At 39.3% G+C, this 18,201-nt stretch overlaps 1 protein-coding gene across 5 annotated transcripts in view; it reads right to left on the bottom strand.

The window, feature by feature from the left end:
• The window catches only part of CDK5RAP2 (CDK5 regulatory subunit associated protein 2), a 184,434-nt gene that overhangs the window by 149,501 nt on the left and 16,732 nt on the right, over positions 1-18,201 (bottom strand). For all 5 annotated transcript variants that reach the window (XM_061200019.1, XM_061200023.1, XM_061200021.1 and 2 more), the window contains exon 4: positions 1,807-1,917. In XM_061200019.1, coding sequence (XP_061056002.1) covers positions 1,807-1,917 — 111 coding nt within the window. The remainder of the gene's footprint in view (positions 1-1,806; positions 1,918-18,201) is intronic.

Genomic DNA, 18,201 nt, shown 5'->3' with positions numbered 1-18,201 from the left:
ACTAGACTTCTTTTTTGCAAGTTCAATACTTCAAGTTATAAACTTATATACATGGCGACCATAATGTCTAAACCAAAAACCAAGACACCTTATAAGTATAAAATGGAATATCACTATAAAAAAGAATGAAGAAGCTCTTAAACCACTATTAAGGGAAGATATTCAAGATATTGTTAAGGAAAAATGCGAGGTACAAAGCAGAACATGCTCGCATTTATGTAAAAAGGGGGTTTGTACACATATACATACACACACAATGCTTGCTTGTATACACATAAAATTTCTCTGCCTGAGGAATTAATGATATTGGTTAGATCCAGGGAATCTAGGAGACAAGGGTGGAAGAAAGTCTTTCCAGTATATACCTTTTATGCTTTTTGATTTTGAACCATGTACACCTATCCAAAGCTTAAAATTTAAATAAAGGTGCAATCAAATCAAGTCATCTAGCCAAACAATGGAAAAGAAGAGCTGAAACTGTGTAGCAGAATGAGGTAGGCAGAACCGGGTCCAAAACCCATCTCACAGAGCAGCTATACGACATCGAGCAAGTTGCTGATCTTCCCTGAGCTTCAGCCGCCTCTCCTGCAAGATGAGGATCATCTCCATTGTACAGGACTGTCTTGAGAATTAAAATAAGATGATGAATGCACAAATGCCCAGGACAGGTGCCTGACCAGGAGCAGGCAATTAACTTGCTTTGATTTCCTGACACCCATATTCGTTCTGAGATACATGATAATCATACTTACATACAAAATATTTTAGGTTACTGGTTTTTCTTTAAAATTTTGATTGCACCACCACTTCCTTCCAGAAAAGGGGAGATCCTCATTGTCTTTCTCTCCCACAATAAAGAAAAAGAAATCGTGTCTTGAGGGACAAGGGAGCTTTTCAATTGTTGAAAAGGCTCAGAAGTACAGTACAATCCCTCTTCAAGACAAGCCCATTTAAGTCCATCCGCTAAAACTCAAGGAGAGTTCTTTATCTTCCTTCAAAAGTTTCCACTGGTGCAAACTTCCGAAGAGAAAAAAATGGAAGAATTCTCAGGCCAAGGGCTAATCTCCTAGAGAAAGTCAAGAAACGGGCACTAAAATATTGTTTGTACTCATGTCTTTTCAAGAAAGCCAAGTTCTTTTTTCAACTTTCAGAACCAAGGTTTGTTTTCAGGCAGAGACCTCCAGGTCAAGACTTGAGATAGGAATAGACTTCTCTTTCTGACAGTCATAAGCAAGCACACAAGGAATACAGAAGAGTCAGATCACAGGAAAAATGACAAGCCTCACTTCGGGCTGCCCATGGAAGCCCCAATAAGACAATGATGATCATTGTCAAGCGCTGACTGGGTGCTGAGGCTTTTCATCTGTCAACTCATTTTAATCCACACAAATAACGCCAAGACAGAGGGATTATCACTTAACTCTGGAAGCAAGCCCAGAGAGCTGAAGTGACTTGCCTACAGTTACACAAGTTAGTTAGTAACAGTAGGATTCAATTCCAAAGACATTCTACCATTTCACCGTCTTTGTCTAAGTTATAAATAATGAGAAAAAGGCGATTGAGATATGGTAAATCAGAATTCCCATTTTAAGAAGAGAGAAAGACTCCCTTAAAATTAATCTTGTATGGCCTTGCTTAATATTAAGGTCATCCTATTATCTTTGTGCCCCCTGTAATCAATTCAAATGAAGTGAAAGCAGTGCTCTCTACTCATGCCAACTCGGAGAACAAATATTAATCAAACTTCTGCTTGGAATGACTATTAGAAAAGACACTGGGGATGGCGGCAAGAAGCAGGGCACTCACAGTTTTGTAGACGTGTTCAGTGGGGCCATCAAATTCCTGTTGCATCCTTTCCTCGAGGAAATAGATGCGGAGCTTTAGGTTAAAGTTTTCTTTCTTCAATTCAGTGATTTGCTAGAAAATAAGCACAGATGGGTCACCAAAAGTAAGATCTAAGGGACAATACCTGCATGAACCCCCATAGCTTCCAAGGCTACAAATGGAGTAAAAGCTTACCTTTGCTATAACTGTACTAACCCAGAACTAAGAGCCAAACTCAGGACAATCTGAGCACTGAAATGAATGATGACTGAGTGGAGTGAGAATTCATGACTCCACACTGATAGTGAGTAAATAGGTAAAGAAAGAAAAGGAAAGGAAAAGGGGAAGCTCTTCTTTACAAAAGAAATCCAGTTAATAAATGTAGAAGAATAACAGGAAGAGAAAATCACCCTTATACAACTGCTATAGTAATAACTGACTCAGGCAGGAATCATCAATGCGTAAACCATCAGGTGAAAGAACACTGGAAGACACGATATTCCCACTGTCTCAAGATATCATCCCACAGATGGCTTGTTATTTACAAAAGGAGAGTATCTTCACCATTTAGAAACCTACTAGATACCACCCTAATCAAGAGAATATATTTAATACCACCTCCCTGGTGGAACAAAAAGACATCTCGTGCCTCCTGAACTAAATCACTGAAAGTAAGCAATTTCATTTAAAATGTTAAAACACCTACAATCTTTTTGTTTTTTCTTTTTGCACCTCACCGTTTGCAGGATCTTAGTTTCCCGATCAGGGGTCAAACCCAGGCCCGGCAGTGAAAGCGCTGAGTCCTAACCACTGGACCACCAGGGAATTCCCCAAATGCCTACAATTTAACTTGCATCTAATCAAGAGTTGTCAATCAGACAAATCCAAATTGAAAGACATTCTACAAACAACGGGCCTGGACTCTTCAAAAATTTTAATGACAATCTTAAGGCAAAAATGGCTGGGGGACTCTTCTAAATAAATGGAAGTAATAGAAGTCTGACTACTAAGTACAGTGAAATCATACAGTGAATCTTGAAATTTTTTTAAGCTATATGGAGATAACTGGGGGAATCTGAATAACAATTTTAAATAAGGTAAGAGTATTATGATTTTGTAGGAGAATGTCCTAAGTAAGAGATACATGCTGAAGTACTTAAGGGTGCTGTCACATGTCTGCAACTAGCTCTCTAATAAGTGGGGAGGGAGGGAAAAAAAAGAGATAAAGCAGATGTAGCAAAATATTAATTGATAAATCTAGATGAAGAATATACGGTTGTTTGTTCTACTATTTTGCAACTTTTCCATAAGTTTAAGATTTGTTAAAATTAAAATCAGGAAATTAAAAAAAAACAGATTAAGAAAACTCGTATTTACCAAGACCCTACTGTGTAAGAGACACTGAGCTTAGGTAATTTAAATACAATATCTCCATCCCTAAAACAACTCTGAGAGCAGATTACCCCCGCTATACACATGATCAAAAATCACACAACCAGTGGAAAAGCTGAGATTCATATCCTGCTCTGTCTGGCTCTAGTGACTATGATGTGTCAAGTAAACCTCACTGCCTAGAGAAAACACCTGATTTATTTGTTTGTATCATCCAGCAAGCTTTCTGAAGCAGGTTAACCCAACTCCAAGAACAGAAATTAGCATACACACTAAAGCTACTTATATGTTCACTTTTTTGACAATTTATTGAACCGTTCTTATGCGATTTAAACGTGCTCCCACATGTATGTTACAGTTCATTTTTCACATTTTTGAAAGTAAATAGTCCATGGTTATAAGTAAATTATGATATGGCCACTCAACAGAATCTTATGAAGCCACTAAAAAGAATAAGAGATCACTCTGTGTACTCAAAGGAAGTTATCAAGACACACTGTTAAACAAAAACACTATGGTATAGAATACTATATGTGGCAGGCTACCATTTTAAAAAGTAAGGGGAAGATATGCTTACTTGCTTGATATAAATGGTATGTATCTGGAAGTATATGCTATATAACCTTTTTACCTTTTGAATTTTTTTAGTATAAATTTCCTAACAAAAAATAACTTAAAAATAATATTAGATGCAGGCATCCTTTTTGAAGACTATTTGAACTGTGAAGAGACTGCTGATGATGTTTTATTAAACCCAGTGAGTCTGCCCAGGCCATAACTCATGCATCTGTTGTTCCCCTGCCATTCTCCAAGTCACTACTCCAGCTCAGTTCTCAAAGGCAACGCAGAAAGATCAGGGGCTTTGGAGACAACACTAAGTTCAATCCTAACTCTTTTCATAGAGTAACCCTAGATGTGTTACCTTTCAGAGCCTCAGTTTCTTCACTTATAGAGATAATAGGCTTTTGTCAGTACTAAGTGAAATAAAATACTGTATAGAGGATGCCTAAGACAGGGTCAACAAAATGCACAAAGAATGAAGAAGAAATTATATGATTTGACTATATCAAAATGTAAAACTTCTAACTACAAAAAGACCCATAAACATGGCTTAAAGTCAAGTGATTAAGATGTTGGCAAAATGCCAAGACATAGGGTGAACTGTCTTGAAATGAATGGCAAAATAAAGTCTCAGCAGAGAAACAGAAAACGTAGAAAAGAACCAAATAAAAATTTTATAAATGGAAAATACAAAAACCAAATAAAAATGGACTGGATGGGCTCAAAAAATGGTGATGACAGAAGAGTCAGTGAACTTGAAGACAGATCAACAAAAATTATCCAATATGAAAACAGGGGGGAAAAACTTAGAAAAGAAAAACTTAAGAGAGCCTCAGGGACCTCTGAGACAATACCAAAAGGTCTTTCATCAGAGTCCCAGAAAAATAGGAGAAAATTAGGAGAGTGTAGTATAAAAAAAAATTGAAGAAATATAACTTAGAACTTCCCAATTTTTGAAAAAGGCATAAAACATACAGACTAAAGAGGCTTATCAAACACCAAACAGGATAAGTTCAAAGAAATTCACACCTAGCAACCACTGAAAAATAAAGACAAAAAACATAAAACAAAAAACAAACAAAAACCCTTGAAAGCAGCCAGAGAAAAATGACACATATATGAGGAACAATGATTCAAATAACAGCAAATTTCTCAGTCAAAACCATAGAGGCCAGAGAGCAGTGGAACAATATTATTAAAATGCTGAAAGGAAATGTCATGCTAGAATTCTTAAGCAGTGAAGGTAAAATGAAGACATTCTCAAATGAAGGAGAACCAAGTGAATCCACTGCCAAAAGATCTGCTCTAAAAGAAATGCTAAAGGAAGTTCTTCAGACCAAAGGGAAATGATACTAGAGAGAAAGGTGGAAACTTCAGAAATGAAGGAAGAGAAAAGCAAATGGTAGTAAATCAACTATACTTCAATTTTTAAAAAATGATAAATATCTAGATAACTATCTAGAAGAACAGTAGAAATGAAAACCCCTCAAGTTCTTTAAAACATTTATGACAGTAAAGCAAAAGTTAAAACATAGTCTGGTGGTATTTTCAATGTTTTTGGATATAAAATATACCGGGGATAGGTGTAACAACGTTTTTACATTTCACTTATGGTGAAATGAAAAGTTACTATAATCTCTAAAGCAACCACTAAAAATTCTTTAATGTTTTAAAATCAACTATACAAAGAGATATGTTCAGAAACTCAATAGATATATTTAGATGAAACAGTAAAATAATTCAAATAATCCAAAAGAAGATTTAAAAGGGGAAACAGAAGAAACAACAGAAAACAAGTAAGAAAATGGTGGGCCTAAATTAAAATGCACTGATATATGTTAAATGTAAATGATATACACAACAATTAAAATACAGAGATTATGAGAATGGATAAAAAACCCAAAGCTGTATACAAGAAACCCACTTCAAATATAATGATAGAGGTAGATTAAAAATAAAAGTTAGAGGGCTTCCCTGGTGGCGCAGTGGTTGGGAGTCCGCCTGCCAATGCAGGGGACACGGGTTCGAGCCCTGGTCCGGGAGGATCCCACATGCCGCGGAGCAACTAAGCCTGCGTGCTGCAACTACTGAAGCCTGCACGCCTAGAGCCTGTGCTCCGCAACGGGAGAGGCCACCACAATGAGAGGCCCACGCACCACAGCGAAGAGTGGCCCCCGCTCGCCTCAACCAGAGAAAAGCCTGCATGCAGCAATGAAGAACAACACAGCCAAAAATAAATAATTAATTAAAATAAATTTATAAAATAAATAAATAAATAAAATAAAAGTTAGAAAAAGATGTACCATGCAAACACTAATTAAAAGAAAGCTGGAATGGTTATTCATATCTGAGAAAAGTATTCAGGCATAAAAGGGACATTACATAATAATGAAAAATAACAATCCTAATTGTGTATGTACCTAACATTACAGCCTCAAATTCATGAAGCAAAAACTGATAGAACTGAAAGGAGAAATGAACAAATCCACAATTATTGTTTGAGACATCAATACTCCTCTCTCAAAGAAAAAGTAGACCAAAAAAATAAACAAAATATAAAAATGCTGAGCAACACCATCAACCAACTAGATCTAATTTACACTTATAAAATACTCTAGGGATTTCCCTGGTGGCTCAGTGGTTAAGAATCCACCTGCCAACGCAGGGGACACAGGTTCGAGCCCTGGTCCGGGAAGATCCCACATGCTGCGGAGCAACTAAGCCCATGCGCCACAACTACTGAGCCTGTGCTCCAGAGTGCATGAGCCACAGCTACTGAGCCCATGTGCCACAACTACTGAAGTCCACGCGCCTAGAGCCCGTGCTCCGCAACAAGAGAAGCCACCGCAATGAGAAGCCCGCGCACCGCAAAGAAGAGTAGCCCCCACTCACCGCAACTAGAGAAAGCCCGTGCGCAGCAACGAAGACACAACACAGCCAAAAATAAATAAATTTATAAAAATACTCTACCCAACAACTCAAGTGAACATGGAACAGTTCCCAAGATATCCTGGCTCATAAAACAAACCTTAACAAATTTAAAAGAACTAAAATAAAACTATATTCCCTGACCATAATGAACATAAATTAGAAATCAATAACAGAAAGAAAACTGGAAAATTCCCAAGGACTTAGAAATTAAATAGCACATTTCTAAACAATCCATGGGTAAAAGAGAAAAATCAAAAGACATTTTGAATAAATGAAAATGAAAATAAATCAAAATTTGTAGGATGCAGTTAGAGTAATATTTAGAGGGAAATTTATATTATTAAATGCTTTAGAAAAGAAGAAATATATACCTATTATATATAAAGTAGATAACTAATAAGGACCTACTGTATAGCACAGGGAACTCTACTCAATACTCTGTATTCCTATATGGGAAAAGAATCTAAAAGAGTGGATATATGTATATGTATAACTGATTCACTTTGCTGTACAGCGGAAACTAACCCAACACTGTAAATCAACTATACTCCAATAAAATTTTTTTTAAAAAGGAAGATGTATCTTAAATCAATAATCTAAGCTTCTATTTTAAGAAACCGTGAAGAGAGCAAAATAAACCCAAAGCAAAAAGAATGAAGGATATAATAAACATAAGAGCAGAAATCAATGAAATGGAAAGGAGAAAAACAATAGAGAAAAATCAATTTAAAAAGGAGATATGGGGATATATGTATATGTATAGCTGATTCATTTTGTTATAAGCAGAAACTAACACATCACTGCAAAGCAATTGTACTCCAATAAAGATGTTTAAAAAAAAAAAAAAGATAGCTCTTCAAATGGTCAATGAAACTGATACCTCTAGCAAGACTGGCAAAAAAAAAAACAAAAAGAGAAGACATAAATTACCAATATCAAGGATGAAAGAGGAGTTATCATTACAGATCCCACAGTAATTAAAAGGATAATATGAAAATAATGCATACAAATCTATGCATGTAAATTGGAGAACTTAGATGAGATAACACAATTCCTTCAAAGGTACAAATTATCAAAATTCACCAAAGAAGAAATAAGAGAAACTGAATAGTCCTATAGCTATTTAAAAACTTAAATTTGTAATTAAAAACCTTCCAAAAAAGAAAATTCCAAATCAAGATGATTTCAGTAGCAATTTCCACCAAATACTTAAATTTCTACCAATTTTACACAATCTCTTCCAGAAAATAGAAGATGAGGGAACTTTCCCACTTCATTTTGTTAGGGCAGCGTTACCTTCATAAAATCAGACAAAAATATTACAAGAAAACTACAGACTAAATCCTTCAGGAATTATAGACACAAAATCCTCAACTAAATTTTAACGAGTTGGAAAAACATATTAACACATCATGAGTGGGATTTATCCCAGGAATGTAAGGTTACTTCAATATTCCAAAGTCAATCCATGTAATCCACCAAACTAAAAGACTAAAGAAGAAAAAATACATACGATCACATCAACAGAGGCAGGAAAAAGCATTTGACACTCAACAGCCTCTCAGGATAAAAATTCAGCAAACTAGGAATTAAAGGAAACTTCCTTTATCTGCTAAAGGACGTCTACAAAAAAACCCACACATCTACAAAAAACATATTTACTTAAAGATGAAGAACTGAATGCTATTCCCCTAACATCAAGAATAAGGAAAGGATATCGGCAGTCACAGTTCCTATTCAACACTGTATTTGAAGTCCCAGACAGTGCAGTAAGGCAAGGGAAGAAAACAAAAGGCATCCAGATTGGAAAGGAAGAAATAAAACCATCTTTATTTGCATATAATGACCATACATATAAAAAATCCCAAGGAATCTACAAAAAAAGCTCCCAGAATTCATTAAGTGAGTTTAGCAAAGTCAACTTGCAGATATCAATCATATTTCAATATACTAGCAATGAACAATCAGAAACTGAAAATTTTTTAAATACCATTTACAATATCTCCAAAAAATGAAATTTTTAAGTATAAATCTAATAAGACATTATATATGCTTAAAAGCACAAAATGCTGATGAAATCAAGAACCTAAATAAGTGAGGAGACTTACTTACCAAATTCATGGATTGGAAACCTCAATATAATAAAGTTGTCAATTCTCTCCAAATTGATCTATAGATTTAACACAATCCCAATCAAAATCCCTACAAGAGTTCTTATAGATAAAGTCATGCTGATTATGAAATTTATTTGGAACAGTAAAAGAGTTAGGTGAGTGAAAACAATTTTGAAAAAGAATCCAATGAAACAGAATACAGAAATAGACCCATACAACTATGGCCAATTGATTTTTGACAAAGGTGCAAAGACAATTCAATGGAGAAAGGATAGTGTTTTCATTTTCAACACATGACATTGGAACAATCAAACATCTATTTACAAAAAAATGAACCCTGATCTATCATACCTTAAACAAGCATTAACTCAAATTAGATCATAGATCTAAATATAAAACGTAAAATTGTATCTTTTAGAAGAACACACAGGGAAAAATCTTTGGGACCTACAGCGAGGCAGAGTTCTTAGCTATAACATGATCCATAAAAAACTTTTTTTTAAATCAATAAACTGAGCTTCATCAAAATTTAAAACGTTTGCTTTGGAAGGCACAGTGTTAAGAGAATGAAAAGACAAGCTACACACTGAGAGAAAACATTTACAAATCACAAATCCAAGACAGGAACTGCATCTAGAATACATAAATAACTCCCAAGATGTAATTGTTAGACAACAACTCAATTTTAAAAAAAACAAAAAACAAAAAACAGGCAAAAGATTTGAAAAGAAACTTCACAGGAGAAGATATACAGATGACAAATAAGCACAAGAAAAGATCTTTAACATCTTCAGCCATTAGGAAAAAGCAAATTAAAACTATAATGAGATACCACTACACAGCTATTAGAATGATTAAAAAATTTTTTTTTAATTGACAATACCAAATGCTGATAAAGACGTGGAACAAATGGAATTCTCATACTCTGCTGATGGGAATGCAAAATGGCACAATCACTCTGGATGACAGTTTGGCGGTTTCTTACCAAAAAACAAACTACACTTACTATATGACTCAGCAATTCCAGTCCTAGGTATTTTCCCTAGAGAAACAAAAACCTATGTCCACAAAAAAAAAAATATACAGGAATGTTTACTGCAGCTTTATTAATAACCACCAAAACATGGAAAGAACCTGAATGTTCTTCAAAGAGTGAATGAATAAAGTGTACATCCATATGATGGAAAAATATTCAACTACTGTGATACACAACAACATGAATGAATTTCAAAGATATTACGGTGAGGAAAAGAAGCTAGCCTCAAAAGATTACATACTGTATGCTTCCATTTATATCATATCGGGAAAAAGCTAAATTATAGGGACTGAGAACAGAGGATTAGCTGCCAGAGGTCTGGGGTGAAGAGTCTGACCACAAAGAGGCAACACATGGGCATTTTTTGGCATTACGGAACATTCTGATTGTGGCTGACAGTCACATGAGCCTAGAACTGTATACACATATACCAAAAATATTAAAAATAAATATATATATATTTTTTCGATTATGACGAAAGTTACAAGGGACTATACGTATGTCAAAACTCAGCCAACACTTAAAACTGGTGAGTTTTATTTCATGTAAATTATATCTTAATAAAGTTGATTTTAAAATAAGTAAAATAAAAAATAGCAAAATATTAATAGCCATACTTGAATGCTAATACATCACCATAAATATACGTTCATTAGCATTTTTCTTCAGCATTTTAAAAAATAATTGGTAATAGTATATAATACTCTTTCTAATAAACTCTTTAATACTTTTATGACTGATAAAAGAAAGTGATTAACATACTCTACATTAAGTATATTTCAAACTTTCTGCCCCTGGCCCCTTGTTAACACTTAAGGTTTCAATTTTGTGGCTAAGAAGAACAGTGCAAGAAACAATTGGTAGGTTCATTAAAGCCTCCTTTTAAATGTTTTAAGGAAACAGCACATAAAACATTCATTCAAACAAAGAAGTCTACCCCACCAGATGCTTCCTATAAAGAGAAACCTTATTCTATTACTCAGCTACCAATAAATTATTTATGGAGTGGGCTTAGAAAGCCCACATTGTGTGCACTGCTAGAATTCTTAGCAACACTTGAAAGAATATTTGTCCTATTTATAGATAAAGAAGTTTTTGTTGATTTTTTTTAATGAGAGGAAGGTAAATAAGCCTTCAGAAGGTCACTGCAAATGCCAGACAAGCCCAAATGAATACAATGAAATACAGGCACCATCTTTTCTGCAACAATGCCAGTCTCATTCTCTTCTTAATACCACTGCCCTCATGAAGTTTTCTCTAACTACCTCATCAGGCTTTACTGGGGTCCTTCTAAATGTTTCCACACACCCTCTAATTTCTTTATCATGGCAACTATCACACTGCATTGTACCAGTTGGGTTATTTGCCTTTCTACCCAATCCATCGCTAAGAGATGGGGAACCATATCTTTGTGTGTATTCTAGTCTAAAACATAAGAGATGGTTCCTAAATACCCAATGGCCAGATGGACGGACACATTTAAGAATTTCTTGAAAGCAAAGTGATGCAAGGAGAGACCCACAGGCTTCAGAGTCAGACAAATCTGGTTAACATCACTCCATTGCTTTTTTTCTATCACTCTTGGAATAAAGCTTCCTGCTGTGGCCCCAGGGTTGTGTGATCTGGCTCCGCTACTGGCCTCGGGTAGAGCCCTCACCCTCACCGCAATGCTCCAGCCTCCCTGGCCTCCCTTCCGGTCCTCACATAAGCCACCCTGTCTGCCTGCACAGCTCTTCCTGCAGCACTTCCTGGGGTGGCTCAGTCTCAGCCTTTCCATCTCAGCTCAAATGTCAGCACCTCAGAGACGCCCTTCCTAGCCACCTGCTCTAAAGCAGACCTGTCTCCACCACCTCCACCAAGTTACTCTCTAACACAGACCTCTTATTTTCTTGCTAGAGGTTGTCACAATCTGTATTCATATTATTTATTTACACGTGTGTTATTTACTATCATGCTTGTCATATGAATATAATCCACTTCTAGAGGGCAGGGACCTTATTATCTATCTGCTCATGGCTATTTCCCCTGAGGTTTTAGCACAGTGTCTGGAAAACAGCAGACATTTGTTGAATTTGTTGACATTTGTTGACATTCAACATTTGTTGAATGAATGAATAAATTAATGAATGAATACAGTCCAGACTACCCTACTAGCCGTATGACCTTAGTCAAGTTCATTTTTCTGTATGCCTCAGTTCCTTTATCTATAAAAATGGGATTATAATAATGCCTAATTCAGAGAGCTATTATAAGGATTAAAGGAAATTAATTGGGATGTTTAGTATTGTGCCTGGCACAGCATAAGAACTTAAAACATTAATATTCTTTTCATTTGTACTTTTCATCTATACTTGAAACAACTTCAAGAAATGAAAAAAAAAATTGAGTGGAAACACTGGAAACAGCTTACCATGCAGCAGTAATAAATACCTCAAAATATAAACCCACCAAATATGACCAAAACTCAATGCTCAGAAGTAAGCTAGGGACTTCCCTCGTGGCGCAGCGGTTAAGAAGCCGCCTGCCAATGCAGGGGACACGGGTTCGAGCCCTGGTCCGGGAAGATCCCACATGCCGCGGAGCAACTAAGCCTGTGCGCCACAACTACTGAGCCTGCGCTCTAGAGCCCATGAGCCACAACTACTGAGCCCGCGTGCCACAACTACTGAAGCCCGCGCGCCTAGAGCCCATGCTCCACAACAAGAGAAGCCACCTCAATGAGAAGCCTGTGCCCCGCAGCGAAGAGTAGCCCCCGCTCCCTGCAACTAGAGAAAGCCCGCGTGCAGCAACGAAGACCCAACGCAGCCAAAAATAAATTAATTAAAAAAATAAAAATAGTACTTTAAAAAAAAGTAAGCCAACACAAGGCTGTACCTGCCCCATTCCGGCCCCTGCGACTCAAGTGTGACTGTGGAGCTGCAACATCTGAAATGGGAACCATCCCAACCTGACCATGGGGTGGAGCTTTCAGAAGCTGCAGCAGCCGCAACTCAGAAGCGGGACAGACCCAGAAGGAGCTACTAGTTGGTCATTATGGCTTCCTCCCATTCCCACTCCCACCCCCACCCCTATCAAAGGCCTTCCGAGCCTACAGCACATCAAAAAGGGAAGAAAAACAAAAGCCAACAACATAAAAAAGAATCAGGGCAACTCCAACCAACTGAACTCGCAGCAAGGTGCCTAACTCTGGCAATCAGTTTCAATGGCTTCCAAGAGCCTGGGCCTCCAAAGCTGAAGCTCACCCACCAGATCACCTTTCAATTCAAGGCACAAGGAATAAGAGCAAGGGCCCTGGGGTCAGCGGAATAGGAAACAGATGAACTCCCAATGCTGTCACTTGTGAGCCGCGTAACCTCGGGAAAACTATTTAACACCTTTGAGTCACTGTTGGCTCATCTATAAAATGAGGATAAAAATCAATTACCTCACAGGAGTGTTGTGACAACTAAATGAGCTAAAGTACCTGGCAGAGCCTGGCACTGAGCAAGCAGAAAACACAGGACAGCTTTCAAAAGGAATCCATTTCTCACTCAAGCCCTCAATACACAGATCTTCGGGCCACTGTCAATTTTTTATCCTCTTTGAAAGTCCAAAAACTGTTAGACCATTCACCTAGACAACACAAAAACCATGAAATCTTGCTGCCCAGAGTTCATCTCCGGCAAACAGTACCACATGTAAGACAATTCTGCCAGCAGCAACTAAGTGAGGTTAATACAATGAGGAAGACACTTTGGAATTAGTTTCTGATTCCAGTACTCTCCCGGTGTCCTCAAATCATCCAGAAAACTGTTACTAGGCAAACATCTATTTATTAACAAACAATACTGTAGCAATAACAGAATTTTAAAACTGAACCCCAAATAACACTTGGAATACAACTATCTTACGAAATCAACTCTATTTATATTCTTTTCAGCCTTTGCTCATGAATACACATTTTTTTGTAAAATTATAACATAAGTGAATTTGTATAATCCATTGCTTTCCCCTAACATATCTTAAATATTTTCATGTTGCTGCATAATTCACATAATTATCACTTAAATTGACTGCACTAAATTCCACTGAATTGATTCACAGTCAATTACTTAACCCTTTCTCTATTGAGCATTTATGGATCCAGCGTGCTCTAGGAGAAAGCCTACAGGCTTTACAACCAGAAAGACCAGGTTTGAATTTTGCCTTCTTTTTTTAAATGTTTTATTTTACTTATTTATTTATTTAGCTGCACCGGGTCTTAGTTGGGGGCATGTGGGATCTAGTTCCCTGATCAGGGATCGAACCTGGGCCCCCTGCATTGGGAGCGTGGAGTCTTAACCACTGAACCACCAAGGAAGTCCCAATTTTGCCTTCTTTTTGTTTCTCAATCACGCTAAACTCATGGGCAAGTCATTTAATCTCTCCAACCTCCACTTCCTCACCTGTGAAATACCTTCATCACAAGCTTGTTGCAATAAGCCAAAGAGATAACAAACGTAAAATATAATTCCCTTGTTCCCAATTTTTCCCAATTACATACAATGTGGCAACAAACACCGTCATGCCCAGAGCTTTTTTCCTTCCACTGGGTTGTTTCTTCAGGACAAATTTCCCCGAAATGGATTATCGGGCTCAAGAGTAATATTATTTGTATGACCATCAAAATCTCTTTTCAAATGGCCTTCAAAAAGATTGTAAAGATTTCCTGTTATTGTGTAATGCTTAAGTTGTATGTCACTGTTTGAAATTTTTAAAACCTATAGTAGCTTGCTTAAAATTACAAAAGAGAAAAAAGCGTTGACATAAAAATAATTTTAAAATAGTGGATTTTGAGCATTATGTCATTTTAGAAAACAGCAATAAAATTGCAACATCATTTTTTTGGATCACATTTATAGACAAAATTCATCACTTTGGATCATTTCCACAAATCTTTTAAATTGTTACTTGTAAAAAGTAACAAATAAAAGTTGAGTTTTGCTTCATAAAAAAAAAAAAAAAAAAAAAAAAGATTGTAAAAATTTACACTGCCCAACCCGCCATCTGGCCAGGTCTTTGGAGGGCATGGCTGGGACGTGCAGAGGCCCGAGAACTCAGAGCATTCGATCCGGCACACAGGAGGCCACCCTACCACACAAGTGAACCTCTGCACGGAGCACAGACATCCCACAGCCAGAAGCCCAACTTGATTCCCAAGACCCCTGGCACTGACAGGCCCCATCTCCTGCAGAGCCAGCACCCGGCCTGCACCCCACGCGATTCTTGCTCTCCTGCCTGATTCTAAAGGCGTCCCTGTTCTCCTTCTCGGCCTCCCCTTGCCCTCACCACTGCCTGCTCTCCTAAGACTGGGGCGTCTGCGTGCTCCCTCCCTCCTGCTACACTGCTCCAGCCACTTGATTCACAAGAACATAGCAGCCACCCGCATCTGCTTAAGACCCGGGACACCACGCACTGTCCTGGCATACGTTACTTCATCCTCACCACGGCCCTAGGAGTTAAATATTACTTTTCCCATTTCACAGATAAGGCAACCAAAATTTACAGCTTTAGTATCTTATACAAGGTCACACATTCATTTTATCAACAAGGATTTATTAAGTGACTACCATCTTGTTCAGTTGGGTGCTGAGCACTAGGGACGAAGTAGAGGAGACACATGTTAAGCAACCACACCAATAAAATACACAGTTACAAACAGTCATAAGACTCATGGTGGAAAAGACTGGGTCCCGAGGGCTTGCTGGGTCCCTAGCGAGCTGGGGAAGGGAGTTAGGGACGGCCTCTCTAACAAGGCCACATTAAGGCTGAGACATGAAGGTCAAGGGGCCTGCCACTCGGGAGGAGGAGAAAGGGCGGTCCCAGCAGAGGGAGGAGCACGTGTGAAGGCCCAACCGCGTGGCTGAGAGCAGCCTGCGTGCTGGAGCACAAAGTGCACCGCCGATGACACAGGGCAGGGTGTCGGGGACCGCGGCAAGAAGTTAGGGATTTCATTCCAAAGTCAAAGGAACAGCACAGAAGGATCAGCCGAAACTGACAACTGATGGGGCAGAACCGAGGGAGCTGGCTGTAACAGAATCCTCAGATCAGAGGGGACACCAGCAGGTACTGAGTACCCACTGTGTGCCAGGCATCACGCTAGGTGCTTTCCACACCAGAACTCATATAACCCTCATGACAATTCTGAATGAAAGACCGTATCAGCCCCCAGGTCAGTTAGTGACAGGGCCAAGACCTAAAACCCAGTTCTGGTCATTTCCAAGTACGTGTCGTGTCCTCGTACCACCGTGCTTCTGAAGCTTCAAGGGCCGTACAAACCGGGCGGGGGTGGAGGGTGAGGGGGCTATTCTCTGGTAGTAAGTAACTCACCACATGGAGGTTACAGAGCAAATCTGAAGATGCAAACCTCCTGGCCATACCACAGATAAAACATTAAACTTGACCAACTGCCTCCGCTCAGACCAAGACTTTTCAACAAAAAGGAATAAGGGCCTTGATACAAGAACACCAGCACCTCGGGGCAGGTGGATTTGAAACAAGAGCAGCAGAGTCTATCCTAAGGAAATAACCACATAACTGTACAAAGACACATGCACCAGGATATTCACCACAGCTTTGTTTATAACAGTGAAGAATTAGAAACAATCTGAACGTCGCGCAGGAAGAGATTACGTAAATTATGGTTCAATCCATCCCTTTTAAAACAAGTCTTTATGAACTTAAGACAGTCATTAAATAATACCAGCCACTTGTATCAACAGAGGTGGAAAGCTACACGTGTCACTCTCTGTCACAGTAAAAGCCAGAATTAAAATCTTCTACATACGGATAAAGATAGCTACCCGGACTGGACACGCTGAACCAGATTCTGGGTCTCCCCACTCACTCAAAACATTTTGAAAGAAACAAACGGAGAGAGAGACAGAGAGAGAGAAACTGTAGTCTCTGAAACAGATCACACCAGATAAGCACAGTCCTTTACAAAACACTTCTCAGCCAAGCCTCCTCTGGTCCGGGGAGCTCCCCACTATATTATCATCTAGAAAGGACCAACAAGACAGGTTCCCACTGAAGACCAAACTGATAACTAATTTGCCAACCTCCTGCTATAAGGCCTGCTGTGCAGGTGATTACACCTCAGCTGATGAGGGCACTAGACAATGGATCACCAGTTTAAAGACCCACAAGAAGGCGTGTGGTTTTTACATGTCAGAAGAGGACTCAGAGTGTAACAGAAAGACCTCCTGTGCCAGAGGCCTGGGTTCAGAACCCAAAGAAGTCCCTCTGCCTCTCTGGGCTTGAGTCCCCGTGTGTCAGATGTAGGGCCTGGGTGAGCCGATGATGCCGGCAGACTTTCTTCCCAACACCTCCGGACCCATCCCCTTAGCTCAGGCATCATCCCTCCCCCACACCACCACTCACTGCAGTCTTTCAACCGATCACAGCGCCACCAGCCTCGCTCCCTCCTCCGTCCATGTAGTCACCAGCCTGGCTGATCTTTTGAAGCATGATTCCGGTCACTTCCCTCCCCAGATTAAAATCCACCACTGGCTCCCCTTCATCTTCAGGACGAAACTAAAAAGAAGCAGTGTAGCCTACAGGAGCCTGCAGAATCTGACCCCTGCCTGCTTCAATGGCCTCACTTCTCTCCGGCCCTCCATCCCACCGCCTCCTTCCAGCCAAAGGGAACTTAGATTCCCAACCTCCTCACACCCTGTCATGCCTCTCTCTATGTCGTCACGTGTGAGTCCTTGTGCCCGGGGTGCTCTCCCAGTCCTCTCACCTTGGCTAACCCTAATCCCTCCTTGCCCTGACGGCCCTCCTCCGGGGAGGCTGCCCTAAGTCCCCTGGGCCAGGCTCGGGGCCCCTGCTCTGTGCCCCAGAGCACCCTGTACTTAGCCCCTATCACTGCACTATTTTCCTATCCATCTCCCTAACTAGACTGCGAGCCTCTTGACAGGGAGACTTACAGGGTCTTAATTTACTGCAAATTCCCTAGCCCCTGGCACAGCCTGGCACAGGACATGTATTTGAAAATATTCACTGATGAATGGATGAACTCTAAGCAAAACCAGGAGGCCCGTATTTTGCTAGACTCTTGCTAATAGACTCTGATGTTCAGATATCCGTCATCTAAGACGAGAATAAAAGAAATCATGAGTTTCCCCTTTAAATCAAAAGTATTCTAGCCCCCTCTTTAATATGCACGCGGACTTTAAAATTAGCATCAGGAGGCTTCCCTGGTGGCGCAGTGGTTGAGAATCTGCCTGCCAATGCAGGGGACACGGGTTCGAGCCCTGGTCTGGGAAGATCCCACATGCCGCGGAGCAACTAGGCCCGTGAGCCACAACTACTGAGCCTGCG

This window comes from Eubalaena glacialis, chromosome 9 (assembly GCF_028564815.1).
Source record: "Eubalaena glacialis isolate mEubGla1 chromosome 9, mEubGla1.1.hap2.+ XY, whole genome shotgun sequence".
Lineage (NCBI taxonomy): Eukaryota > Metazoa > Chordata > Mammalia > Artiodactyla > Balaenidae > Eubalaena > Eubalaena glacialis.
This window is presented reverse-complemented; position numbering and strand designations above follow the sequence as displayed.